The 27494-nt window shown below is 43.8% G+C and overlaps 2 protein-coding genes across 2 annotated transcripts in view; one reads left to right on the top strand and one right to left on the bottom strand.

Annotated features, from left to right (window-relative positions):
• Positions 1-992: 992 nt before the first annotated feature.
• Positions 993-27494, bottom strand: part of parvaa (parvin, alpha a) — a 34312-nt gene continuing 7810 nt past the window's right edge. The window contains exons 2-13 of the mRNA XM_023955424.2: positions 21956-22045; positions 21460-21530; positions 20459-20561; positions 20153-20293; positions 14661-14776; positions 14427-14485; positions 12654-12673; positions 12513-12574; positions 10715-10783; positions 10517-10618; positions 2211-2283; positions 993-1493 (exon numbers count right to left, since the gene is read on the bottom strand). Coding sequence (XP_023811192.1) covers positions 1417-1493; positions 2211-2283; positions 10517-10618; positions 10715-10783; positions 12513-12574; positions 12654-12673; positions 14427-14485; positions 14661-14776; positions 20153-20293; positions 20459-20561; positions 21460-21530; positions 21956-22045 — 983 coding nt within the window. The 3' untranslated portion in view covers positions 993-1416. The remainder of the gene's footprint in view (positions 1494-2210; positions 2284-10516; positions 10619-10714; positions 10784-12512; positions 12575-12653; positions 12674-14426; positions 14486-14660; positions 14777-20152; positions 20294-20458; positions 20562-21459; positions 21531-21955; positions 22046-27494) is intronic.
• LOC144992370 (uncharacterized) lies at positions 6342-9474 on the top strand. Its single transcript, XM_078948200.1, has one exon. The coding sequence runs from the start codon at positions 6441-6443 to the stop codon at positions 9432-9434; it is 2994 nt and encodes a 997-aa protein (XP_078804326.1). The 5' UTR covers positions 6342-6440; the 3' UTR covers positions 9435-9474.

Below are 27494 nucleotides of genomic sequence, written 5' to 3'. Positions count from 1 at the left end.
CCTGGGTTTACTTTTGAACCTGAGATTGGACAATATCATACAGGATAACTTTGAACCAACAATCAATAAAATAAATGTATTTCTGAATGGTAGGGATAAACTGCAGATTTCATTATGGGGTAGGGTCCAGGCAATAAAAATTATTATAGCACCAAAACTGAACTATTTATTTAACATGTTACCACTTACATTTCCACAATCCAATTAAATCCATTGAGAAAATGGTAAACAGCTTTAGTTGGGCTGGGAAAAGGCCCTGAATTACTTTGAACAAATTCCAGATTAGAATAGAATTCAGAGGATTAAGATTACCAAATTTGCAGTTCTCCAAAGAGGCCTTCACCAGTGCACAAATAACAACACTTTTATTAAACAAAGATGACAGACCAATCTGGGTGGACTTAGAGTCGGAAATAAACTCTCCATTCAAAGTTTATGATTATTTGTCCCAGCAGCCTACCGAATCGGTTCAATCGAACCCAATCATCAACAGACGCTGTCTACAACATCCACTAAGTTTTTCACTATAGCCCCAACTTACTGTGAGTCGTGTAAATTCACCTCAGGGTTTATCCTCAACACAAAACTGACTTTAACCCTTAATTCTCCTGTTTTGGGGGCATAGGACACTAAAAGTAATTGAAAAGCAGAGAAGAATCACAAACATGTCCATCCAAATGCCTCTGCAGCACTGCAACATTATCAATAATACCCCCCACAAAGGTTACTGTGGAATGTAAGGAGAATGAAGCATTTCACACATTCAGCCAGTGTGCCATCTTCCTGGAGCCACTCCGGGGTCACCTTCCATTCACAGAGCTTTCGCGCTGCTTTTCTAACAAACCATCAATTTAGTGAAAAGAAAATTGTTGTGGAGGCTCACTTGTCTTTCTGCGCCAACAAAATTGGAACCACTCTGACCCCAGTTTTTCTTTTGTTGGAGAAGCATTCCTCTTGGCTGGCTTTGAGAGGTCAGAAATAATAAGGAGAAATTGTTCAGCGTTCAGCCAAAGAACTGTTTATTACATGTAACGCATCTGAACATAAAGCCTGTTTGATGCTCCAAACAAAGGAGGGAAAGCAAAAACGCAGTTAGATTCAGTCAGACTGAGCTGGTCCCACATCTGCAACGCTTTTATGCAAGTTCAGCTACAACTAAACATCTACATACAGAAAAAGACTTGGCTTCCATGTTTTCTTCTGTAGCATTACAGCAAAAAGAAAAAAGAAAGGAGCTCATCCATCGCAGCATCCAGGAGGTTGAGCTCAAAAAGGCACTTAAGAAAGACGGAACAGTTTCCGAATCTCAAATAAATACATGATGGTGAGTGGAAGAGCTCTGCAGCAGAAAAGCTGCAGGCCTTCATGCGTGCAGAAAGTGGCGTGTGTTCAGGTGAAGCTGCAGCCACAGAGAGCTCAGTCCACGTTCCTGTACCTGGAGAAGAGGTTGTAGAGGACGCGCAGCGTAGACTTCAGGTCACAGTTCACGATGTCTGCAGAAACACCAGCATCCATTTAAAAAAGGCTTCATGAAAGAAACACTGAGAAACCAGACGAATACATGTCATTATCGTTTAGTGCGCCATTTTGCTGTTTAATGACCCTGGAGAACCCACTGGCTCAAATCTGTTTTTAAATTTCATTTATTTACCTCTATTGTGTTAAATGTTTGTATTTATGTATATATGTATTTTTGGTAGCTCCTAATTGCTGCTACCCAAAACAAATTGACAAAAAAAGGTCAAATTTACTTTAAAAGCCCAAAAGAAAAACTGTTCTTGCGCTCTCCAGGTTTAACTTTTAATTTCCTGAAATTGAAAATCATTCATTTAAACAAGCATAAAGCTTTAAATTCTTTTTTTTTTTAATCAAAGCACGTGAAGAACTGCTGTAAAACCTGATAAATCTGTGGAATCCATACATTTATAACCCCTCCACCCCACAGATTGAGCTCCAAACATGATTCATTGTGTACATTTATCCGTCTTAAGCTGTCAGACTAAGGCCAGGACCCGCTAGACCGCCATTCATGCTCTTATTTTGTAAAATCCTGTTGAAACGACGATAACTTGCTGCATCAAGGCTTTCATAGGTGAGGACAATAAAACGACTGAACAACAGAAAAACAGAAAGTATTCAATCCAGGCACTAAATATAAGGCTACAAGTGAAGCTACAAGAGAGCCAAAGTGATGTAAACATGCGGCGTACCCTCGGGGCGGGGCTTGGGCCGCTCCAGACCGCCGTCTTGCATCAGCTCAAAGGAGAAGGACACGTTGTGGACCTGCGCAGACAGACGAACACGTTAACGCAGTCAGAGGAGATGCTGCAGCTGCACGTGGAAACGTGGCGAGCCATCAGAGTGCAGCCGGGGTTATCCAGGGAAGAGCCCTAATGCCAGGGAGGGGTCCCCATCTGTCCAGCCAGCACACGACAGCAGGAACACCTGAAATCGAGGCTCCCTGATGAGAAAACCTGGAGGAACAAAACAGGAGCGATTCCACAGCCACAGAAAAAAGACAGTTGTGAGAGGAGGAAAACCAATCAAGGGGCAGGGGCGCCGGAAGACTCTTTCTATTCACCCCTGTTGTGCTGTGTGCATGTGTGTGTGTGTGTGTGTGTGTGTGTGTGTGCACTCATGGGGAAGGACTAGAAGCTTTGCCCATTGAAACCGTTTGTGAACTTAGTCCATCTGACAGAGGAGAGATCCGCTCTGACGTGAAGCAGGATGGCTTTCCTGAACCCCCCCCCCACACACACACACACACAAACACACTGCAGGGTTTCTGGCCTTCAAACACCCGCCACGCACACACGGGGGCCTGCAAAGCACTCCAGTGTTCCTCTGTGCAGCAGGAGATTAAAGGCGCTGAGGGCCGCTCTTCCGGGCCAGCACCGTCTCTGTGTGCTTGTGAGGCGGTGCTGGTGCCGAGCACCGAGGCCTATTTTACCAGCAGCTTGGCAGGGGATGCTGGCTGAAGCCCAAAAGGAGGCTGTCCCTGAAGAAGGCCTGTGCAGAACACCACAGTGCTGCGGAGAGGAGTCGCTAATCACAGTTGGAGCTCAGCTGAACCTGTAGGTTTGGAGTCTTCTAAAAAGGAAAGCTTTAAATACATTTAGAAAAAACTCCAGTCTACCTTCATTTATAAAGCTCTTCAATGTTCCCCTTTTGGGATCAATAAAGTATAATTGAATTAAATTGAATCATCTCCACAATCTCACAAAATCAAGTTGGATAAGATGAGTAAACATTTCTGTGGTATTAAGAGCTGCTTTTAAACCGTGGGCTTGAAAGTAAGACTTCAACAAACAGTCTGACATGGGGGGGCTGCAAAGTTTGGGGGCTGCTGCAGCAAAAGCACCATCACCTCTGAACTCACACTTTGTGTGTGTGTGTGTGTGTTAAGAACCAGCTGATCAGTTGAGCCTGGCCCGTTACCAGAGGGCAGTCCGCGCTGCCCAATGTGATTGATTGATTGATTGATTGTTCCAGTTTCACACTCTGTATTGGTGTCCATAATTGGACATGAGAACCTGGCTGAAAGCTTTCTAATGCTGCACCGCAGCGACCGCAGCTCCGCCTCTCCCATCTGTAACAATCAACCACTTCTTTTAGCATTCTGCTGTTAAGGAATTCTGTTTTAATTAGAAAATATAATGATGAAAAAAGGGGCGGTGCTACTGGTGCAATCAAAATGAAATCTAACTATTTAATCTATTTACAAACAAACATTTTTAGAATTATCACACAACCAGATTTAAGAGACACAGTCAAGACCATAAATATTTGGACAGAGACACATTCTTTCTAATTTAGTTTCTTGGCATTACCACAGTGAATTTTAAATAAAACAACTCAGATGCCATTGAAGTGCAGACTCTCAGCTTTTATTCCATGGGTTGAACAAAAAGATTGTATAAAAATGTGAAAAACTAAAGCATTTTCTAAACACAATCCCTTAATTTCATTAGCTTGTAAGTAATTAGACAAATGAAATAACTGAAAACCAAATGGTCATTCCTAATATTTGGTTGAAAAGCCTTTGTTGGCAATGACAGCCTGAAGTCTTGAACTCATGGACATCACCAGATGCTGGTTTTCTCCTTCTGAATGCTCTGCCAGGCCTTTACTGCAGCGGCTTTCAGTTGCTGTTTGTTTTTGGGCCTTTCTGTCTGAAGTTTAGTCTTCAACAAGTGAAATGCTGCTTAATTGGGTTAAGATCAGGTGACTGACTTGGCCATTCAAGAATATTCCACTTCTTTGCTTTAATAAACTCCTGAGTTGCTTTGGCTGTATGTTTTGGGTCGTTGTCCATCTGGATTATGAAACGCCGGCCAATCAGTTTGGCTGCATTCACCTGGATCTGTGCAGACAGTTTGTCTCTGAACACCTCAGAATTCATTGGGCTGCTTCTGTCCTGTGTCACGTCATCAATAAACACTAGTGTCCCACTGCCACTAGCAGCCATGCATGCCCAGACCATCACACTGCCTCCACCGTGTTTTACTGATGATGTAGTGTGCTTTGGATCAGGAGCTTCTCCATACTTTTCTCTTGCCATCATTCTGGTAGAGGTTGATTTTGGTTTCATCTGTCCAAAGAATGTTTTTCCAGAACTGTGCTGGCTTTTTTAGATGCTTTTTAGAAAAGTCCAATCTAGCCTTCCTATTCTTGAGGCTTATGAGTGGCTTGCATCTTGCAGTGTACCCTCTGGATCTACTTTCATGCAGTCTTCTTTTGATGGTAGACACGGATATTGATACGTCTACCTCCTGGAGAGTGTTGTTCACTTGGTTGGCTGTTATGAACGGGTTCCTCTTCACCATGGAAATGATTCTCCCATCATCCACCACTGCTGTCTTCTGTGGACGTCCAGGGGCTTCATTTATAAAACTTTGCGTAGGATTTGCGTCAGAAGTGGCGTACGGATGAAACATAGGACGTGCGTACGCACAGAAATATTCGGATTTCTAAAACCGTGCGCACGCACATCCTACGCATCTTTCCCTTAATAAATCACAACCGATTTTAAATGTAGCGCAGCTTTTGCGGCTTCATGACACACCCATAGTTGCCCATAAATAGTCCGTGAAACGCCCACAAGTTAATATTCATTGATTGCGAAACCATGCCAAACACTGAGAGAAAATCAAAAATACGTAACTTCACTCAATGTGAAGTAGAAGTTATCGTTGGCGAGGTGGAAAAGAGGAGAAAAATGTTGTTTGGAGGGCACAGTGTGGGCATTACTAATGCCAAAAAGGCCCGTGAGTGGCAAACGGTGGCAGACGCCGTAAATGCTGTAGCCTCACAACCTCGGACCGTGGCCGAAATAAAAAAGAAATGGTCGGACATCAAAGTCGAGGCAAAAAAACATCTAGCGCTCCATTGCCAGAGTGTCTCTGCCACCGGGGTTGGGGGGGTAGGGGGTGGGGGTGGTGGCACCGGAGCGCCAGATGCACCGGGTGACACGCGTGGTTCCTCCGAGTACTCTTCTGTAACGCCGGGCCCAAAAGCCCGCAGAGGTCCAAGAGGACGGCTCGAGGAAGTCGGAACCAGCTCATAAGCCACTCGTCCTCGTTTGCCAGCAAGTCTTCTTGCTGTCTAAAGATGCGTTCACTCCGAAATCTTCCATTTGCCACATCTTCTAAGAGTGCAAGATCAGCCATTGTGCGTCATTACGCATTGTGATGGGGCATTTTATTTCCATCCATTTAATTACATCTGACAAGCTACAGATGTCGGTAATAATCCACGTGGAAATGGGAAATTGATCAGCGCAAATGTAATTTCTTGTTGCTTTCTGAATGGTTGAGACATACGCCATACATTGTTTTATCAAAAATAAAACAAACTAAAGGCATATCCATGAATACCATAATTCCATAGCTTATGAAGAAATGTTTTAATATGAAAACAACTTTCCCCAGTGGACAATTAGTGCGTCTGTCTGTCTGTCTGTCTGTCTGTCTGTCTGTCTGTCTGTCTGTCTGTCTGTCTGTCTGTCTGTCTGTCTGTCTGTCTGTCTGTCTGTCTGTCTGTCTGTCTGTCTGTCTAATTGCACCTATATCTGCTCCGCCAGACGGACACATTAACGAGAATATCAGTTTTGTACATTATTTCGTTCTGTTAACTATATTATTTATGAGGATGAATTGCACAACATGCCAATATTGTAGAACATATTTCACTTTTCTTTTTGCAAATAAGTGTTCATTTGAATTTCTATTGCAATTTTGGTTTGATTTTTTTTGTTTGTTTCACTGCTGATCGATCAAACGGGTGTTCGTGTAGCTGTTAATTGTAAGACTTGCTTTGTGAAGTCTTCAATCTAGCCACAGGGGTTGCAAGCCAGTTGCCTCTGTGCCGGTCCCAAGCCCGGATAAATAGAGAGGGTTGCGTCAGGAAGGGCATCCGGCGTAAAAATTGCCAAAATAACCATGCGAATCATCCACAACACTTTAGACATACCGGATCGGTCGAGGCCCGGGTTAACAACGACCGCCACCGATGCTGTTAACCTACAGGGTGTCGGTGGAAATTTGACTACTGTTGGTCGAAGAAAGAGGGGAGGCAGAAGGGCACGTGGCCAGAGAGAGAAGGGAAAAGGCAGGAACATAGGTTTGAGAATAGGGACTCTTAACGTTGGCACAATGACAGGGAAAGGCAGAGAGCTGGCAGACATGATGGAGAGAAGGAAGGTAGATGTACTGTGTGTGCAGGAGACAAGGTGGAAGGGCAGCAAGGCACGTAGTATTGGAGGAGGATACAAACTGTTCTATCATGGTGTTGATAGGAAGAGAAACGGGGTAGGTGTGATTCTGAAGGGGGAGTTTGTAAACAGTGTTCTAGAGGTGAAAAGAGTCTCAGACAGGATGATGAGCCTAAAGTTAGAAATTGAAGGGGTGATGGTGAATGTAGTCAGTGGGTATGCGCCACAGGTTGGCTGTGAGTTAGAAGTGAAGGAGAGATTCTGGAGTGAGTTGGATGAGGTCATAGAGAGTTTCCCCAGAGGAGAGAGAGTTGTTATTGGAGCAGACTTTAATGGGCATGTTGGTGAGGGCAATAGAGGTGATGAGGAGGGGATGGGCAGGTTTGGTGTGAAGGAAAGGAATCTGGAGGGACAGATGGTGGTGGACTTTGCGAAGAGGATGGAAATGGCTGTAGTCAACACTTACTTCCAGAAGAGAGAGGAACATAGAGTGACATACAGAAGTGGAGGTAGGAGTACCCAGGTGGACTACATCCTATGTAGACGAGGTCATTTGAGAGAGGTTATTGACTGCAAAGTGGTGGTAGGAGAGAGTGTAGCCAGACAGCACCGCATGGTGGTGTGTAAGATGACTCTGGAGGTCAGGAAGAAGAAGAGAGGGAAAACAGAAAAGAAGACCAAGTGGTGGAAGCTACAGAATGAAGAAACTTGTGAGGAATTTAGGCAGAAGTTGAGACAGGTCCTGGGTGGTCAGGATGAGCTTCCAGATGACTGGGAAACTACAGCAGAGATTATCAGGGAAACAGGTAGGAAGGTGCTAGGTGTGTCATCTGGAAAGAGGAAAGACGGTAAAGAGACTTGGTGGTGGAATGAGGAAGTACAGGAATGCGTCCAGAGGAAGAGGTTGGCTAAAAGGAAGTGGGATGTAGAAAGGACTGAGGAAGGTAGACAGGAGTACAAGGAAGCGCAGCGTAGAGTGAAGAGAGAGGTGGCAAAGGCCAAACAGAAAGCTTACGATGAGCTTTATGACAGGTTAGACACAAAGGAAGGAGAGGAGGACTTGTTCAGGCTAGCCAAACAGAGAGACAGAGATGGGAAGGACGTGCAACAGATAAGGGTGATTAAGGACAGAGATGGAAAGGTGCTAACAACCCAGGAGAGTGTACAGAAAAGATGGAAGGAGTATTTTGAGGAGCTGATGAACGTGGAAAATGACAGGGAAAGAAGGGAGGAAGATGTGGTTGTTGTGGAGCAGGAAGTAGCAGAGATTGGAAAGGAGGAGGTTAGGAAGGCTCTGAAAAGGATGAAGAGCGGAAAGGCCGTTGGTCCTGATGACGTACCTGTGGAGGTATGGAAGTGCCTAGGAGAGACAGCAGTGGAATTTCTAACAAGGTTGTTCAATAGGATTTTAGAGAGTGAGAAGATGCCTGAGGAATGGAGGAGAAGCGTTCTGGTTCCGATCTTTAAGAACAAGGGTGACACGCAGAACTGCAGCAACTATAGAGGAATAAAGTTGATGAGCCACACAATGAAGCTGTGGGAAAGAGTAGTGGAAGCCAGGCTTAGGAAGAAGGTGGAGATCTGTGAGCAGCAGTATGGTTTCATGCCCCGTAAGAGCACCACTGATGCCATTTTTGCTTTGAGAATGTTGATGGAAAAGTACAGAGAAGGTCAGAAGGAGCTGCATTGTGTGTTCGTAGATTTAGAGAAGGCGTATGACAGGGTGCCGAGGGAGGAGCTGTGGTACTGTATGAGGTCGTCTGGAGTGGCAGAGAAGTATGTCAGAGTAGTTCAGGACATGTATGAGAGAAGTATGACGGTGGTGAGATGTGCTGTAGGTCAGACAGAGGAGTTCAAGGTGGAGATGGGACTACACCAAGGATCAGCTTTGAGTCCTTTTTTGTTTGCTATGCTGATGGACAGGCTGACAGACGAGGTAAGACAGGAATCTCCCTGGACAATGATGTTTGCGGATGACATTGTAATTTGCAGTGAGAGTAGAGAGCAGGTGGAGGAACAGCTAGAGAGGTGGAGGTTTGCTCTGGAAAGAAGAGGCATGAAGGTCAGTCGTAGTAAGACAGAATACATGTGTCTGAACGAGAGGGATCAAGGTAGAAGCGTTAGGTTACAGGGGACTGAGGTGAAGAAGGTGCAGGAGTTTAAGTACTTGGGGTCAACAGTTCAGTGTGATGGGGAGTGTGGAAAAGAGGTGAAGAGGCGAGTGCAGGCAGGTTGGAGCGGGTGGAGGAAAGTGTCAGGAGTGTTGTGTGACAGAAGAGTGTCAGCAAGACTCAAAGGAAAGGTGTACAAGACAGTGGTGAGACCAGCTCTGCTCTATGGGTTAGAGACGGTAGCAGTGAGACAGAGACAAGAGGCTGAGATGGAGGTAGCAGAGATGAAGATGTTGAGGTTCTCCTTAGGAGTGACCAGGTTAGACAGGATAAGGAACGAGTACATCAGAGGGACGGCTCATGTTGCCTGTGTTAGCGACAAAGTCAGAGAAGCCAGACTGAGATGGTTTGGACATGTTCAGAGGAGGGATAGTGGATATATTGGTAGAAGGATGTTGGAGATGGAGCTGCCTGGCCGGAGGGCAAGAGGACGGCCAAAGAGGAGATACATGGATGTCTTAACAGAGGACATGAAGTTGGCTAATGTTAGGGTAGAAGATGTCCATGATAGAGTGAGGTGGAAAAGGATGATTCGCTGTGGCGACCCCTGATGGGAAAAGCCGAAAGAGAAAGAAGAAGAAGCTTTGTGAAGTCTTCATGTTATTTCTGAGAGGCAGTATTGTCATTGTCACTTTCACGTGTTTCTTCCATCTGCCGACGGTGTCCCCGTTTCTCATTTCACCCGTTTTTGTGCGTACGCCTGGGTCAGAGCTTGCATGAAGGACCGCACATTTTCTCGTCAAGTTTGCTTTTTATAAATATCAATTATTGCGAGTGGCGTACGCCTTCTTTTGTGCGTACGCAACGTTTATAAATGAGGCCCCAGGTCTTTTTACATTGCTGAGTTCACCAGAGCTTTCCTTCTTTCTCAGGATGTACCACACTGTTGATTTAGCCACTCCTAATACTGTAGCAGTTTCTGGTTTCATGGTTTTTTCCTGTTTTCTCATCTTAATGACTTAACTCTTAATCACCTGCATGGAGAGCTCCTTTGACTGCATGTTGTCTGTTCACAGCAAAATCTTCCAAATGCAGCACGAGTCCTCTAATCAACTCCAGGCCTTTTATCTGCGTCACTCATAATGACATAACAAGGGAATTACCCACACCTGCCCATGCAATAGCATGGAAGTCATTTGTCCAATTACTTACCAGCCCATGAAATGAAGGGATTGTGTTTAAAAATGCTTTAGTTTTTCACATTTTTATGCAATCTTTTTGTTCAACCCATGGAATAAAAGCTGAAAGTCTGCACTTCAATGGCATCTGAGTTGTTTTATTTAAAATTCACTGAGGTAATGTACAGAAACTAAATTGGAATGGATGTGTCTCTGTCCAAATATTTACAATCCTGACTGTATTTTTCACAATTCAAACAATATTTGGACAATTTATTTATTTTATTCAATCAAGTCTTGTATATAAAACAGCCCATTTTTATTTGAATGAGTTATAATGTACATAAGTTGGATAAAAGACAATTAAAACCCAAATCCCAGACCTGATGAGGAAACGCGTTCACCTAAAAGAGGCTTCCTATCACCTGAAACCACCCAGGTCTGACGCGCTCCTGAAACGGCGGCGGTCTTTGTTAGTTTGGTTGAAAGTGTCAGCTTTAGGGGTTCTGCTTTACCTTCTGGTCAAAGTTCTCTGGAGTGAGGAAGAAGTTGTAGAGAGGCACAAAGTATCCCTCCAACAGCCCCATCAGCAGCACCAGGTAGACCCCGTCTGCAAACTGGGACATGAACACGTCAGCTTCATCTAAAGCAACAAGGAGCCTCGGAGCTGGAAGCTCTGCTCTCTGATATGAAGCTTCAGGTGGGACTCTCACCTGCGTGTCCAACTCTGACACCTCCAGGTTGAGCTTGTTCAGGTGTTTGTTCACAAAGGTGATCAGTGTCTAAACAGAAAAAGTCAGAGAAACAGATTCAAAACGAAAAGACTTGTAGCTGTGCTGACGGAGGGAAAGGATGTTTTCAAGGAAATGCAGGTTTAAAATGCAAAGAAATGTTGAGATTGAAACATATACGCTTTCAAATAAAATAGACAAAATGAGATCAAATACAGTTAGATTGATTGCATTTTCTGTGGAATAGGTTTGTGTGCGTTGATACTGATACTTGTTGCTGTTATTGCTTAACTAACGGTTCCGCAAGACAGCTGCAGATGACATCATTTAGAGTTTAAGAACAGTAAATAGGACAAAATTATGTAAATAAGTGCCGTTAATGCCAACACAGCTACCTTGCTGATAAATGTATGTGGAAATCAGTTGTATTAAAAAAACGTTAGTTAGACAAGCTTGCTTAAACCTAACAATAAGGATTTTTCCAAATTATGTTTCATCTGAATTCCCTCACTACTCCCCAACTCCTAAAAGTCCATTCAGTGGCCTGGATTAAAAGAAAAACAATTCAGAGACGTGCACACTTATTTTTTAAACACCACATATGAATTCACCTACTTGTCAAAAACCTAACAAATATTAACATTGTATGAAGAGTATTTATGAATCCACAGAGTTCTGATGAAAACTAGGAGGATTTGAAAAAAAACACATTTAGACACTTTTTCCCCAAGTGAAAAATATTGTAAACGCAATGCATTGTGGTCTATATTCGCCAATCTAATCAGCATCAATGCACACTGGTTTTATTGCGCAGACTTCTGGGAAATTTCCAGTGCACTGGATTTGGAATGGTATTCAGACAGCCCATCAAAAATGTGGACGCCCTATAGCGCACTAAGTAGTGAGCAGTGCAGGAAACCTTAGCTTTTGAATGCTAAACTTCGCTTAAAGAGCTAGCTTAATCCATAGGCTGTAGTGCAGAGGTAGAGCGGTTGACCCCTTGATCGGAAGATCGCAGGTTTGGTTCCCGCCTTGCCCTCCCCCCAAGTGTCCTTGGGCAAGATACTGAACCCCTGTTGCTTCTGTCGGTTATAGAGTAAGAGAATAGAACAGATACTTCTGTTCCCACTTCATTGTTGCTTATATTATCCGTCGGTAATTTCCAGAAGGGTAGTTCTTAGCCTAAAGCAGCTCAGGAGGAGCACAGAGCTACAATTTAAGATTCAGCTGCAATGTTGAATAATGCAAATAGGGTCACACACACACACACACACACACACACACACACGCACGCACGCACGCACGCACGCACGCACGCACGCACGCACGCACGCACGCACGCACGCACGCACGCACGCACGCACGCACGCGCGCGCGCACACAACTATGTCCTACAGGTTTTGGGATTTGCCTAAAAACGGCATAATCCTAATTAAAAGACCACTGGGAACGATTTGAAAATAAATCAAAAGATGATCGGAGTGGGACTTTATAGAGTACAGGAGTGGTAAAGGGTGGAGTGTTTCTTTTACTTTGCAGAATTGTTTTTTATGCTCGTCGGCACATAAGAGGGCAGTAATTTTACATGCGTTCTGACAGAATTACAGGCGAGCAGCAAATGTTACTTTTTACTGTATTTACAGGCTGAACTGAAAAAGCCAAACGTCTTATTTTTCAGAAATGAGCCTTCTTTTTAATTTTATTTAAAAAAAACTTGCGTTCTGATGGATTTTTTAAAAATGCATTCTGTTCTAACTGAAGGATATTTCTTGTGGTTTACCTTTTTGACGACATTCAGCTTATCAGGAGCGTGGTCAAAAAGGGTGTCAAAGGCATCGCGCTCTGCAGAGGTCAAGACAAAAGTTACTTTTCTGAAGAAGAATAAAGAGTTGGGTTTAAAAGCTGTTTTTGGAGAACATACCATGTCTGCCAGAGAAGGCCCTGGAAAAAAACAACAACACAAAAGTGTCAGGCATCAACAGAGGCAGCCTCTGCTTGTTTACACAGAAAATTTCACACTTGAGCGAATAAAAGACGTCCATATCCAGTTCAATCGCAGAGGAATGCAGAGAATGTGGCAGAAAAACACACAATGACGATTGTGGGTCTGACCAATTGAGGAACAATGGACGTGTGTGCAGAATCATCAGTGGGACGATCACAAGGACCACATTCTGCAGCACAGTGTACCAATCTCAACAGGAAAGGAGCGGTACAGCAGGGCCGGATTACAACAAATGAAGATGTGCACAAACGTGCATCCAGCTCCTCTGTCCATTTTTATAATGTTAGCACTACGGAGGAGGTTCTGGAGGGGATGGAACCGCGGCTGTGCCAGAGTCCCGGAGGAAAACATATCACAATGGGCAGGCCAGGAAGACATGGCAGCCTAACACACACAAAAGCACCCTCACACACCTTCACGCTGTAATCTGGGATGGCAAACGCAGGCAGGCCTGGGCAACAGTCCTGGTGGTGTGGTCATAACACCGTTTCCACTGTGATTGCGCATGTGTGTGTGTGTTATTAGTCTATCTAGCTGCCATGACAAACTGGTGTGCGCCGGCCTGCTGTTATCTCCTTGGTTGCTGCTGTCAGGCTGCAGGACAGCCTCACAGGAAAACACAACCTTGTGTGAGACTGTGTGTCCTTGAAAATGTCTAATTTTTCAGTTAACAAGGCGTCACATGAGCACAGCCCTCCTCTCTTTACACTCGGCGTCTCTTGTGTACAGATGCGGCGGGAAAGTCACAGCTGGCGTGAAGACACAGGATGCGGCCGGATGGACTGAAATCTGAAGATCTGTCATCTTCATGAGATGAACACTATGAGAAAAGCATTTCCACACAAGTGATGTGAGGAAGGAAGCATCTAGGAGGCTCAGACAGCGAAAGCACCACCAGGTGCTTTCAGAAACACATTGTGTTTGTTTTCGTTGGTATTCTTGAAGCCTCTTCCTGTGCACGCCGCGCTGTCCCGCCGACACGCTGCCAACCCTCTGCTGCTTGGATCTGGCCTGGTCCCCTGGTGCTTTCGTTGCTTGGTGGATTGACATCAATCCCTCTCTTCTTTAAGTCCTGTGCGGTTTCCATTGCGCTGTTATAACTTTGGACCTTTAGCCTATGTGTTGCATTCCTCCAGGCTTGCGATGTGTGACTGGGCCCTTCGCGAGCTCTGCTTCATGATTTTCCAGCATATTATGATGTTCCTTGATTTGTCGGTCCATATCTTGTCTGAGGGAAGATATTTCCTGTTTCAATTGGTCCTTTACTCCTGCGTGTCCAAGTCGAGGATCTGACTGCTAATTTTTGCAAACCCGTCTAGCATTAGCTTTGTGTCGCTGTAGCCGCGCTGGGTTTCGTTGTCCATGCTAGCTTTGTTAGCTTCGCTAGCTGCTTCCTCCATCTCCTGCTCGCTGTTTTCTAGGTCGGTCAGTTCGTTCTTGTCTTTTTTTGCTCTTCCGCTGCGTGTTTCCTCCACTCATATCCTCTCTTGTAATTGTTTTTCTTTCAGAGTTGTATTTGTGGAGTTTTTTTTTTTGGTAAAGCCGAGTGTAGGAGCTCAAGACTTAAAGTTTCTCCTCTATGCCATCTTACTGGAAGTCCCGCGTCGCACCAGCTTTAGTTTCTATGGACTGTGCATCTGAATAAAACCTATGCTGTGTTTTAAGAGTCACACAGTGAAGAGTACTCACTCAGTGTTTCCAGTGATCTCTTCTTGAATTTGCCTGGACTGCAAGATGCCCTCTCTCTTCTGGAAGACATCAAATGAGGAGACTTTGTAGAGAGCGTTTGTGAAGCAGACGGATAAAAAGTCAAGGATGGAATTTGAAGGAGAGCTCTAACTTAGGAGGAACTTTTCCAAATCAACAAAGTAAGCAGGCACTACTAAATGAACAACCTTCTGGAAAAGACAAAACAAAACCCACCTGGACCACCACCACCTGTATAGAAACGTGGTCTGGCAGTCGGATTGGAGCCCTGAAGTGTTGTGACAGCGCCACCAGCAGGTGGAGGATGGCCACTATACTCTTGGCATGAACCGCTGATGATGAAAGAAAAACAACAACAAAAAGGAGAACGTTGGCAGGGAATTGATGCATTTACAGCTTTAGGAGTTTAGTTGTAGAAATGGCACACAAGGATCTTCAAAAGGTCCAGTTCTACTGAACAAAACCCTGAATTTCCTCAGGAATTAGGATCATGCAAATGTGTTTTGGTATCAGCGGGTATGTAAAGTGTTGTTACTGAATGTCATAGTGCATAAGAAGAGCGGTTGACCTCTGGTTGGAAGATCGCAGGTTTGGTTCCTGCCTTGCCTATCCATCTGTAGAAGTATTCTTGGGCGAAACACTGAACCCCCCATTGGTCCGGGTAGTTATAGGTTGGTGCCAGTGTTGGGCAGTGGAGTCGCCATCAGTGTGTGAATGTGTGTGCTTGGGTGAACGGGACTGTAGCAGTTAAGATAAAGGTACAGTGTGCACCCTGCAGAATGAATAGCACGCACTGCCTCCTTTGGACAAGCTGAGACCAGACGGCATCATGGATTGTTCACAGTCTCAAAGATTTGAATTAAGTCATCTGACCTTTGCCCCACCAATCAGCATCATGGGTTCTTCCAAGCTGTTGTCTAGAACCCTCAAACTGGAAATGGTTGATCCGCACAAAGCAGGAGAAGGCTACAGTATAAGAAGATGGCAAAATCTGAGACAAAAGGTGTCAGTATCCTCTGTTTGGAACGACGGTAAATGGGAACAGTGGAAGCTAAAGCAAAAACCAGACGACCAAGAAATATCTCTGACATAAAAGCTCACAGGATTGTGAGAAAAGCAAGTCCAAAGCCACGTTTGACTGCAGGATCCCTCCAGAGAGACTCCTGGCAGACTTTGGAGTTGTGGTACAATGTTCTACAATAAAGAGACACAAATGCAGTCTTCATGGAGCAGTAATCAGAAGAAACCCTCTTGTATGTCCTCACCATATGAAAATGAACATAGAAACAAGCCAGATGCTTTTTGGAAACAGGTTCTGTGGACCGACGAGGTTAAAATGGAACTTTTTTAAGAGAAGGTACGTTTGGAGAAGAAAGAGCACGGAGTTTAAAAATAAGAACCTCTGTCCAACTGTTAAGCATGGGGGTGGATCAATCATGCTTTGGGGTTGTAATGCGGCTAGGGACACAGGAAACATTTCACCAGTAGAAGGACAAATGGATTCAACAACATTTCAGCAAATATTGGACACTAAACTGATGGCATCTGTGAAAAAGATGAAGAGGTAGGCTTCTACAAACGGATAATGATCCTAAACACACCTCCAAATCCATGCTGGCACACATTAAAAGTGAGGTTTTTACCATGGCCTTCCCAATCACTTGACCTCACATAGATAAACATCTATGGATAGATCTGAAAAGAGCAGGGAGTAACAGACATACCAGAAGTCTGAAAGAACTAGAAGACTTTTGTTAAGAAGAATGGATGAAGATACCTTAAACAACCACTAAGAGACTCTTTGACTGGCTACAAAAAGTGTTTAGAAGCTGTAATAATTGCCAAGAGGGGCAGTACAAGGTACTAATTCTGCAGGGTGTCCGAACTTTTGCACACTTCAGTATTTTATTTTCCGTTATTTTGAAAGTGTGAATGATGGAAAGTCTATTTTTTGACATTTTACAACAATATCTGATGCCTTTTGAAGATGTTTCCATCTTTCCTTGGGGTCTTTTTACCAGGGGTGCCCAAACCTTTCATTCCCACGGTAGACCAGAGCTTTTCAAGTATACATCATTCTGCTTTGACCCCACAGCCGAGATGACCATGAATGAACGCTAAAGACTTGAGCCCGTTCAGTGCCTTGTTGCTGTTTTTCGCATCACTGAAGCTCAGCTGTAGCTCTCGGTGTTACGCCGAGTATCTGTCTGACGCAGCAACGGAGCGAGAACTCGGAGCAGGAAAACAATATTTCAAGTCGATGTAAGCCAGAGAAAACGCTGGCCTTTAAGAACAGTTACCAGGCAACAAAGCCCAGATTCAAGTGTTTGCCCCGACAGTGACGAGCTGAGGTACAAAACAATATGATTGATGGTTGATTCCACTCAAACGCTTCTCCCGTTTCACTACAGTGACACTGAAACTTTCACTGCATCAAATTGAATCAATTGAAAACTAAACTGCCTTCTTGCTCTACTTAGTGCCGACTTGATTTTTGGTCAAAATCCCACAGCCAGGTTTTGAGTGGTTTGTTGTTTATTTAATAAAAGCAAAGGTTTAAATTTTGGCACGGCAAACTCATGCTTGAAAATACCAACATGTTGAAATTGACCATAAGTCACTCTGATAAATCCTCGTGTATTTTTGCTCAGATCTAGAACATGTGCGCTCAGAGCAACACAGAGAAAATCTTTCATTTACTTCATCTGTTCCAAAAGCACGGGGGAAACACTATGTACTGACGGAGCAGCAGAGAAAAGCTGATTTTCAGCTTCAATTACCCAGAAAAGACAAACATGATGCATCATTTTCCTCCTTCAGACCCAAAACAGAAACAATTTACATGACAGACATGACAATCACAATCAAATCACCAAAAATTTCAACACATTCTGTTGGCGGCTTTATGGAATTCTTTGTCAATTTTACCTTCAATAAATGGGAAAAACTTGTATAACTGCAGTTTTTAATACCCTTTCTCTCTTTTAATCAAATGACATTGGGGTGCCAAATAGCAAGCACAATGTTTTTTTTATTCTATCTTTTATGGAATTTACAATCAAAGAGTTTTACACGGCAAGGTCGTCCACCTTCAGCAGTAAATACAAACAAGAGATACCAAAAGAATCCTTGAAGTTATATTAAAAATACGAGATTGGTTCGGCTAAAAAAGGCAGAAACACTAAATTAAACTAGAAAAATTATGTTTAATGCTGAACTGCAAGGTCGGCCAGGAGAGGGTCGGCCCGTCCGACGTACCCAGTCTCCTTAAATTGTACAAAAAAGCCAACTAAAAACCAAATAAAAGAAAAGCAGGACTCACTAGCAGTTTGCAGCCTGTTGGAAGGCGTTTAGAGCCCCCGCAGTGAGGGGGGGCCCCTCCTGTGCTTAAATAGGCTGTTTTTCTGCAGAATCTGAAGGCAGGTTGAAAGTTGGAAAGAAAAACACGGAATTAAGAGAAAACTCCTCAAATAAAAGAGCAGTGAAATAAATTAAATTCCATGTGACTGACTGTACACTTCAACATTTTTGAGGACATCTCATGCCAATGGATTTTTTCAAGGACGCCCACTCCACCAGAGGTGCAGCAGAAATGATTATGTGGTTTGAAAGAAATTCATTTGATACGGCCCTTCTGTGGGGCCCGCTCTCACAAAATCAATTTTGTTCCATTTATGATTATACCCTCAGAATTAAATACACTCTGTACTTTCCTGCTGCCCTCTCCTCCAGTTAGCCTTCCAGTGGAACAGTTCTAAACCTCAGAACCACAGGAAGTCCTGCAGCACACGCCACGGCCTTCAGGCCTCAGGTCGGTTGATTTCATTACGCCTTTATGTCCAATACAACATTATAAGATCTACAGTGCAGACAAAGGAAAGCCTAAAAATATATATGAAATCTAGGACTAGAGGGACGAAGTATCATCGACCAAACTGAAAGGAGCTGAACAGAACTCTGTTTTCATTCTGGAACGGGTTAAATAAAGCCAGAATGGCAGCCCCGTGACAGGAAGCTCTGTCTCACTTCCTTAAGCCTTGTCCTCCTGTCACAGTCTTTTCAGACTTTGGAGGGCTGCAGCTCCTCACACATCTCACAGTTTGTGATAAACGTCACAAAGAAAACTGAGCAGCTGCGCTGAGTTCTGCACAACTGTGAAGTCCAATTCTTGTGTCTTCTGCTGCAGCTGGGCATTTAAATATATGCATTATAGAATCAGCACAGCTTTACGTTCATGGAGATGAAATCCGTGAACTCCTCACTAGACACTTTTCTCAGACAGACATGAACTTTTTCAGACTTTTCTCTCCTGTTTAAACTCTCAAAGTTCAAACCTTTATGGAAAAACAAGCCAGGATCTTAGAATGAAAACAACGATCTGATCGCGACAACAGGAGACACGGCAGGAGATTGATTGACAAGGTCTCCAGCCAATCAGGACACAGGACAGGTTTGAAAAAGAAAAGAAAAGCAGTCGCATGATCGCACTAAAAGAATCAGTGAAGCCGAGAAAGAGGAAGTGTAATGTAGAAAGGGAAGACTGTTGTATTTGACACAGATTTTAGAGGGGTTCAGGGCGGGCCACAGCCTGTAGAAGGGTGGAATACGACGTCACGTTCTATGCAGGTCTCGATCGCGAGGCCAGATTGAAAGAAGAAAAGAATCCTGCGTCTTTGATGTTGTTCAGCGGGCCGGATCTGGCCCGCGGGCCGTAGTCTGCCAAACCCCTGCAATAGACACTTGCGTCTCACACGTGCATGAAGCACAGGATGTGCACGTGGTAGCAGCCGGTACTCACACCTGATTAATTACATCATGACCCCAAAACAGGGATTGAGCAGGTTCATTAGATGGATGCTTCCTGGTCATCTTTACGGGGCAGACATGCATCTTTTCTTGGTTCTTCAGTTGAAACTCACTCACCTGTGGGAATCCTGACAGCGTACACCTGAAGGAAGGGCTGCTTTGTATCCTGAACTGAATTTACAGTAAAGGTTGACTCTATAAACCTTCTATTTTATGAGTGGGGCTTCATTACCAGGGCTGTCACTGTTAATGCATTAACACAAATGTTTCTTAAAACCTTTGATTGTGCAAAAACTAAAAAGAAAGTGATTGTTTGTTGAGCGATTTGTGAGCGGGTATACTTCCTGCAGCACTTTCAGCAACACAAGGAGCCACTTTGCTTTTTGCACCACCATCTCGTGCTGCTTAACTGGAACTACTGATTATTTAACAGTCAAACTTTCCTCTAATTGCGTTTAACTCTCCTTTATTTACTTGATAAAACATCAGGGAGCCATCTCTTAATTCAATATGTTGGATATGTTTCTGAGCCATGGAAGTCCCTGCGCCTTTTCTTTGTGTTTCTACTCATCACAAAGATAAGTCATCTTATATATGCTGACGTTTTTATTAAATTACAATGAAAACTTTCAGGGAACTATTTATTTAACTTAAAAAATAAATAAATAAATGGCAAGTTTAGGAGCCTTTTATTCAATTTAAGTGTTTTTTTTTTATTAAAAAAAGTTAATCGTTAGTGTTTGTAATATTCTTAATTTTGATAGCAATAGTTTCACTTTGCAAATGAATATCAGCTCCAAGTATGGGTTATCGGCCCTGAAAAAGCCATGTGGGTCCACCTGTAATCCTCTCACCAACAGGCACATCTAGTTTTGGAAATGATGAGTGCAGATCTTCCTTACAGTCAACGTTCCAACGAATGTTCCTGGTGGAGAGTTTGAGCGAGTCGTTGATCCGCTCCAGAACCGTCTGCAGCTTCTGCTTCTGAGCGATTTCTGACTGGGTCACCTCTGCTACATTCAGCTTCTCACCTTCCAGCTTTTCTGAAACCGAATTCAAAGAGATGCTCATGACTTCACAACCAGCAACATTCAGCAGGACTAAAGTGTTGAACTAAATCCAATTTTAAAATTAGCTGCTGCTAGAAATGAGCTGAGAAAGAGTCACTTCTCGAAGTAAAGTAACACCAAAGCTGAGCACGTTCTCACCAAACAGTTTCTGCAGAACCTGACCGTCGTACAGATCCTCAGCTAGATCCTTCACAATGATCCTGTCCAACACCAGAACATCGTTTATCCAGTCGATCAGCACCTGGACAGCCGAAAACAGACTCCTGATACAATCACACTGGACCAGGAGAGCGTTGGATACCCTATGACAGTGTTTTTCCACCTTTTTTGAGCCACAGCACACTTTCTCCTTGACAAAAATCCAGCGGCACACCAGCATCCAAAAATTAAAAAAGGAGAAACTCATAGTCTGTATTGATCTACAGTCCCTTCATGATCTCACAAGCATTTTGTGATAATTGTGGCAGAAAAAGCTGGAAGCTGCAGCTGTTTTTTCTAAAAGATGTAATAAAAGTTAAGCTAGAAGATTGAAAAACTGTTTAATGTGTGTTTGTTGTGGTTTCAAGACGTTTAACAGGGACTTCATTGTGCGCTGAGATGCTGTCACTTTAACCCAATGCATCATGGGAGATGCAGTGATGGCAGACAGACTCTCTTCTCTGAGCTTCATTGTTTTGTTCACTTGTTCCACGGTCTGACACCGGATTCTGTGGAAAGCTACACCGCTAAAGACGAGCTTTAGCTGGTATTTTTGATGGAACTGAGAGACTTTATGAGCAGAATCAAAGTGTCTTTAATAGAATCAAATAAACACAAAGAAAAAAGTATTTTATGATCTTTCATATTCCTAACTACTCAGTGTTTTATCAGGGCCTGTTTGGATGAACAAAGAGCTGAAATCCTGGAGATGGTAAATGTTTTCAGATCAGTGAATGAGGGTAATTTCCCACGGCACACTAGTGTGCACACCTGGTTGAAAAACACTGCCCTGTGACAGCTGTTGCTATGACAACCAATTGGATGATGGTGCTAAATAAAATAAAATAAAAACGGCAAATATGCTGCTCTGGAAGGAGCTTAAATGTCTGGGATTGAAATACAGATTTTTTTAAAGTAGATGAATAAATGAAAGTTCAGACCTTCGTGAGCTCCTGCAGTTTGGGGTCATGCTTGGAGTTGGGGTCCACCATGGTCCGCACCTCGTTTTCCTCTGGTGGAGGAAGATCATCAATCATCAAAGCCAACAACACTTCTGACTCATCATTTGCTACTAGAAGCCACTCATGAAAGCCTTCATCATAAAAGCATCTGTCTGAAATTGGGTCCATTCCAACAATTTTTATATCCTGACCTAACCGGTTCCTAAATAACACTTTTCCATATTGATTTTTAAGAAATACATTTAACACATGACCTCAGGAAGGTTTTTAACACTTTACAAAAACTGATGTCTTCAACAGTTCACTACCATGACCTGAATGGAGTGTGCTGCAGTCTAACAATAGTACAGAAGTTTGATATTGAATGAAAATCCTTCTTCTGCCACTCGGTTGCATCCAGCCAATCAGAGGGTAGCTTCAGAAGGATGTGAGTCCAGACCCAGATGTGGATGTGTCTGGAGGAAGCTGTGCTTACCCAGCATGGTGTCCTCAGGGTCCAGCTCATAGTGTGAGGGGCTGAGTGGGAGGTTGATGGCGTTTATTCCCTCCTCCTGAAGCTCAGACACTACGGCAAACACAACATTACAGATAAACTACAGTCACACACCGACAGGAAGATCTCCTCATCCCAGAGTCAATAGTTTAGAAATCAAAACGGAAGGAAAATATGTTTAAAACAGTAGGCAGCAAAGGCCGACTTTTGTCTCCCACCAGTCTCAGATGGTTAGCTTTAGCACTTCATCCAGCCTTTCAGATGAACAGTAAAGGATTTTAACATCCACACGTTTGTGAATGATGTAACGTCTGATGTGTCAGCTGAAGCCATCAGCTTCAGCTGTTTTTGTCAGTCACAGAGGAATGTCAAATCAAATCAAACTTTATTTATAAAATAGCGCTTCTTATGCATTTTGTGCAGCTTGAAGCGCTTTGACATTAAAAACAGAACACACACATTACAGTAAAAACCCAACCCACCCTTCACCCCTCCCACTCCCCACCGTTAAAACACATGACCCAAGAATGATGACTTTGTAGCTTAAATAGTTAATTAAATAATTAAATAAATAAATAAGCAAACAAACAAACAAGTATGGCTTGGCTCTGCTGTGAGGAAACAGTATTTGGGAATCCTCCCATCCTTTGTATGAATGGGAGCATGGTATGAATGGGTGGCGATGAATGGGAGCATCGCCACAGTGCCCACCCAGACCGGGACATCACTGGTGTCCCCTTCACAGCCGTGAAGCTGTAAAGTTAGGCCCCAGCTGCCCCAGCAAGGGCAACAACTGCAGCAACAACCAACGGCCAAGCCGGCAAGCCCTGGAGGAAAAGATCCCCACTAGAAACACTGGGGCTAAAATCATGATAAGAAACTAAAATTAAAAACATAAAATTGAGAATAAGATGCATAAAATGAAAATAAATACCTAAAATAGCCTAGACTAAAACCAATAGAATAAATTAGCAATTAAAATCAACTAAAAGCTAAATTACAAAGGTGGGTCTTGAGCCTCTTCTTAAAAACCTCTCCAGTCTCTGCGGCCCTGAGGTTCTCCAGCAGACTGTTCTACAGGCGAGGACCGTAATGGCAAAACGAAGCCTCACCATAGGTTTAGGTCCTCACCTCAGGAACAACTAAGAGGCCAGCGCCAGAGGACATCAGGGTCCGCGATCATTTAAATAAGAAGGCCCAAGACCATAAAAACATTTATAAACCATTAAAAGAATTTTAAAATCCTGAAACGCACAGGGAGACAATGCTGTGATTTTAAAACCGGTGTGATGTGTTCCCGTCCTCTGGTCTGTTGGATTCTTGTGGCTTTTCTGCTGGTGTGGATGAATGGTTGTCTTTTTAAACCCCGTGTGGCTGAATGAGCCCAAACTAAAAAATGACCAACTCGATCTCCTTCTGGTGTTTGAACAGAGTTTATATCTGTGACTATGACTTTTTTTTATAGTGCTGTATGTTCCCTTCACTTTAGAGCAGATTCTCTGCACTTGCACTCTAACATGTACTCATGTACTTCATGTAAACTGCAGGACAGATCTTTGAAGGAAGGCACATGCTCTTTACCTTGCAGCTCCACTATTAACACTATCATTTCTAAAACACAACACAACTATTGTGTGGAAGCACGGCTGATAATGTCTGAGGCATAAGTTCAATTTCATAGAATTTTTATTCATTATTAGTCAAATACAAGTTAATTTTTTTTTTACCATAGTGAGATTTTCTCTCATTAACCAAAGGGTAATTTTCTCCATGTGTGAATTTATAATAATAATAATAATAAACTTTATTTGTATAGCAGCCTTCAAGATAAAAAAAAAATCACAAAGTACTTCACAGTAAGACACTTTTTTATTTTAATTTCTTTTTAAAGACAGTTTTTAGCTGCTTTTTAAAAGAAAAGTCAGAGTCTGCAGATCTGAGGCTGAGAGGAAGCCGAGCCACGGCTGCAGAGGCTCTGCCACTTTTTAACGGTGTTCTCCTAACAACCAGCACACCCTGGTCACATGACCTCAGGGAGCTGCTGGGGGTGTACGGCTGCACACTTTTCTATAGACCACTAAAAAACCAGGATTTTAGAATGCACTCGGTAGCGGATGGGGAGCCAGTGCAGCTGGATTAATAACGGGGTGACGTGTGAAAACTTGGAAGAATTGGTTAAAAGCCTTTCTGATAGAAAGGATGAAGATTGTTTAAATGATGTCATTAACTAGTATTTAATGAAGAAAATGTGCAAATATCTTTGTCTTCAGGGCTGAGCTGTAGCTGTAAAGGCCCAAAACAGAAAAAAGCAAACAATCACAGATAGACAAGATGAGGCCACACAGATGGAAAAGCCTAATTTTGCCCGATTCCACAAACACTTCAGCTGAGATCTGCCAGCTCACCCCCCCCACTTGAAGCCCAGCATGCCTCTCTTCTGCCAGAGGAGGATCCGTGTGTGAATGTGCGGAGGGCGTGAGGTGAACATCCTGTGCATTTCTCTGCCTCCATGGAAGCAGCATCCTCCCAATCAACACCCTCCACGCCGCGCATGCATGCGGCGTGTTTCTGCATGCGCTCAGAGCTGCAGGAGAATCGTCCTGCAGAGTGACACCTCCTCCATTCTGCAAGTTACCAGCAGAGCGACAACATCCAGCCGTGCTGCAGCGCAACACACCGGCTTCATTCTACACAATTAAAAAAAATACACCTTTAGACACCAAACTGAAATATCCAGAATCATTTTGCTTAACCCCAACCAAAAAAAGGGCACAATGTGGGCGTAAACACTGCAGGAGCAGGAGAACGGAGAGTTGTGCTGCTTGTTGATGCTGCTCAACAGCAAACAGTAAAAGCTGATAAAAGAGGAATCAAAACCATTTATCCTGCATTCCTTTTTCACTGCTCAAGAGCTTCTATCCGAATGCTCCTGCTAACTTTGCACCACTTCCAGAAAAATAAAAGCATTTGAAACTGAAGAGCAATAAAAGGTCATGAAACTTGAACGACCAATCAGAGTGAGGCTTTTACGTGTGACGTGAGACTGCACTGTTTCAGCTAGCAGTTGAGCTCGGCAGAAGAAATATTATGGTATGGGCTTGAATGAGGGAGACCAAAACAACAAACTAAACTTTTGCACAAACGGACATGAGACCACGTACTTTTATTGAAGCATGTGATTGGTCAGGTTATAACTTGAATAACTTGTGGTACGGCAAAAAATATCATGGAAAAGAAAAGATGATCAAGAACATGTTAATAAAAGGTATCAGGGTAAGAATGGTTCTTCTGACCAATAGAATGACTCAGTGACAGCACCTTATGTCTCTATAGAAGTATATGGAAGCAGGCACTTCCTTTATTCAACACGAGGGTGGAGGGGGGGGGGGTTGCTTAGTCCAGTTCTCATGTGCAATGATTCAGACCAATTTGACCAATTACTGCTTATCGACAATGTCGAGCTCCGAAGCGTCCCTTCTGCGAAAAAACAGCGACTGAATTGACTTCATTCACTTGGAGCTGGAAGTACGTCATTTTTATGGATGATGTCACGCTCAGTCCAGTTGTCATAAACAGTTAATGAATGCCCCCCCCCCAGCCATCACCATGGAGAGACACCATCGTGTTGCCACGCCCCCGCCACGCTGCGAGTCGACACCATAATCCATGCAGGAAATGCTGCAATCTGCATCCTGGCTGCACGTAAATATGTGGGAATAACATCAGCTTTTATTTAGTCGGGACCCGGTTCTCCTGAGTTCGGTAGCTCGGTCACCTAGAGCTGCGGGACGGATCGCAGTCCAAAGTCTCCATAACGTAGCGCACAAGTAACAAAGCATCCCCCCTTTCTCTCAAACACAAAGTCTGTCTGCTCAGAGACTCAGTCCACTTGACTGATCAAACGCAGGAGCGGACTACTTCTTTTCTGTTTTGTTTGTCATATTTATTTTTTGTTAAAGTCACTTCCCTCAGTTTATACTGGATCATAGAATGGATCATGGAAATAACGAATAATAATTATATGTTGTTTCCCTTTCGGCTTTTCCCATCAGGGGTCGCCACAGCGAACGAGTCGCATGATAAACATGGCAATGTTTTACGCCGGATACCCTTCCTGATGCAACCCTCTCAAAGCAACCAGGCTTGGGACCTGCACAGAAGTAGAGCAAGGAACAGGGAGCAGCCCGGAGTCGAACCCTGGTTTCGGGGACGGAAGGCGCCGCAAACCAGCACGAGCTAAACCGGCCCCCAACGAATAATAATTATATAATAACGAAAAATTGAAAATACCCCCCCCCCCGACGTTATCATCATCCATCCCGATGGTTTACTGCAAACATCGTCTACTGCCAATTTAAGGGAATTGCCCAACCCTAGCAGTTGGATGCTTTTTGAAGGAACAATGAATCCTGAAAGATCCACAAAGACTTTAAACATCTGCTCCAGATGTTTCCCTAATGGAAGTCCCCCGCTGTATCAGCAGGACGATGACTGAAGTTTTACCTTTGGAGGAGATCTGGAGCATTCAGAAAAACACTCCAGAAACCCATCACCTTATTATCCTCAACCTGTTGAACCACAGTCACCATGGTAACCATGTCCTCCTCCCAAAAACTCTTGAGTTCTGCAGCACCATCCCATTTAAGATGGGCTCACTAAGTGTCACTTTGTTCTGTGGGGAATAAAATTCTTGCTCGTGTGATCTGAAAGTCTTTCCGTTTTTATCAAATTCATCCCAACTTCTCATGGTGTCAAAGTTCTCGTCATCAGTCCATGTTGGCGTGTTGATCAAGCGCTTCATAACAACACTTTTGATAACAAAATGAGTCTGAGAGGGGGTCTTAAAAGTATTGTTGGTCTGAAGTTCACAGAGTGTGTAGCTGAAGGCTTCAAGTGTAACTTCTCCCTTACATGTGGAGATCCACCAGACTAGAGGGCTGCATTGGGATTAACGCAAATCTCGCGGGATTGGGCGGTTTGAATTGTACTGCGGGCGGGAGCGGGCGGCAAAAAAAAAACTCTGCGGGATCAGTTTTGCCATGAATATCTCATGAATATATAATAGTGGACTACGTTAGGCTGAGCGGCTGTTGGAGTCTTATGTACTGAAGCTCCGTGAAAGCACCAGGTAGAGACGCCCAATGGCCACTGTCATCTAACCTGTTGTTGGGGGTGTGCAGCGCCCCGCCCCGCCTCTTAGAAATTGTGTTCTTTAAAGCCTGATACCGCGGTCGCGTATGGGCGGAGCTATCAGCTAAAGTTCTGGTCTGATCGCTGCATGGAGCGATGTGTGCATCAATGCATGGTAGACACGAAGAATGTGGAGAGATCAGGTTTATTATTTTAAAGAGTTCTGCTTGATAATCATGTTTCCATGTTTGAGTTCATAGAATCATCCCAGAGAAAGTCTCTGCTTCAACTCCTGCAGTGAAAGCTGCGTCTCAATCTGACGCCGTGTTTCCATCTCTCTGACAGAGTTTGAAGCCAAAGCCCCTCCCCCGCCTCTTTACATGCTTCTCCT

This window comes from Oryzias latipes, chromosome 6 (genome assembly GCF_053564925.1).
Source record: "Oryzias latipes strain Hd-rR chromosome 6, Olatipes_Hd-rR_3.1".
In the NCBI taxonomy this organism is placed as follows: domain Eukaryota; kingdom Metazoa; phylum Chordata; class Actinopteri; order Beloniformes; family Adrianichthyidae; genus Oryzias; species Oryzias latipes.
Note: the sequence above shows the minus strand (reverse complement) of the source record. Positions and strands in the feature narration are given on the sequence as shown.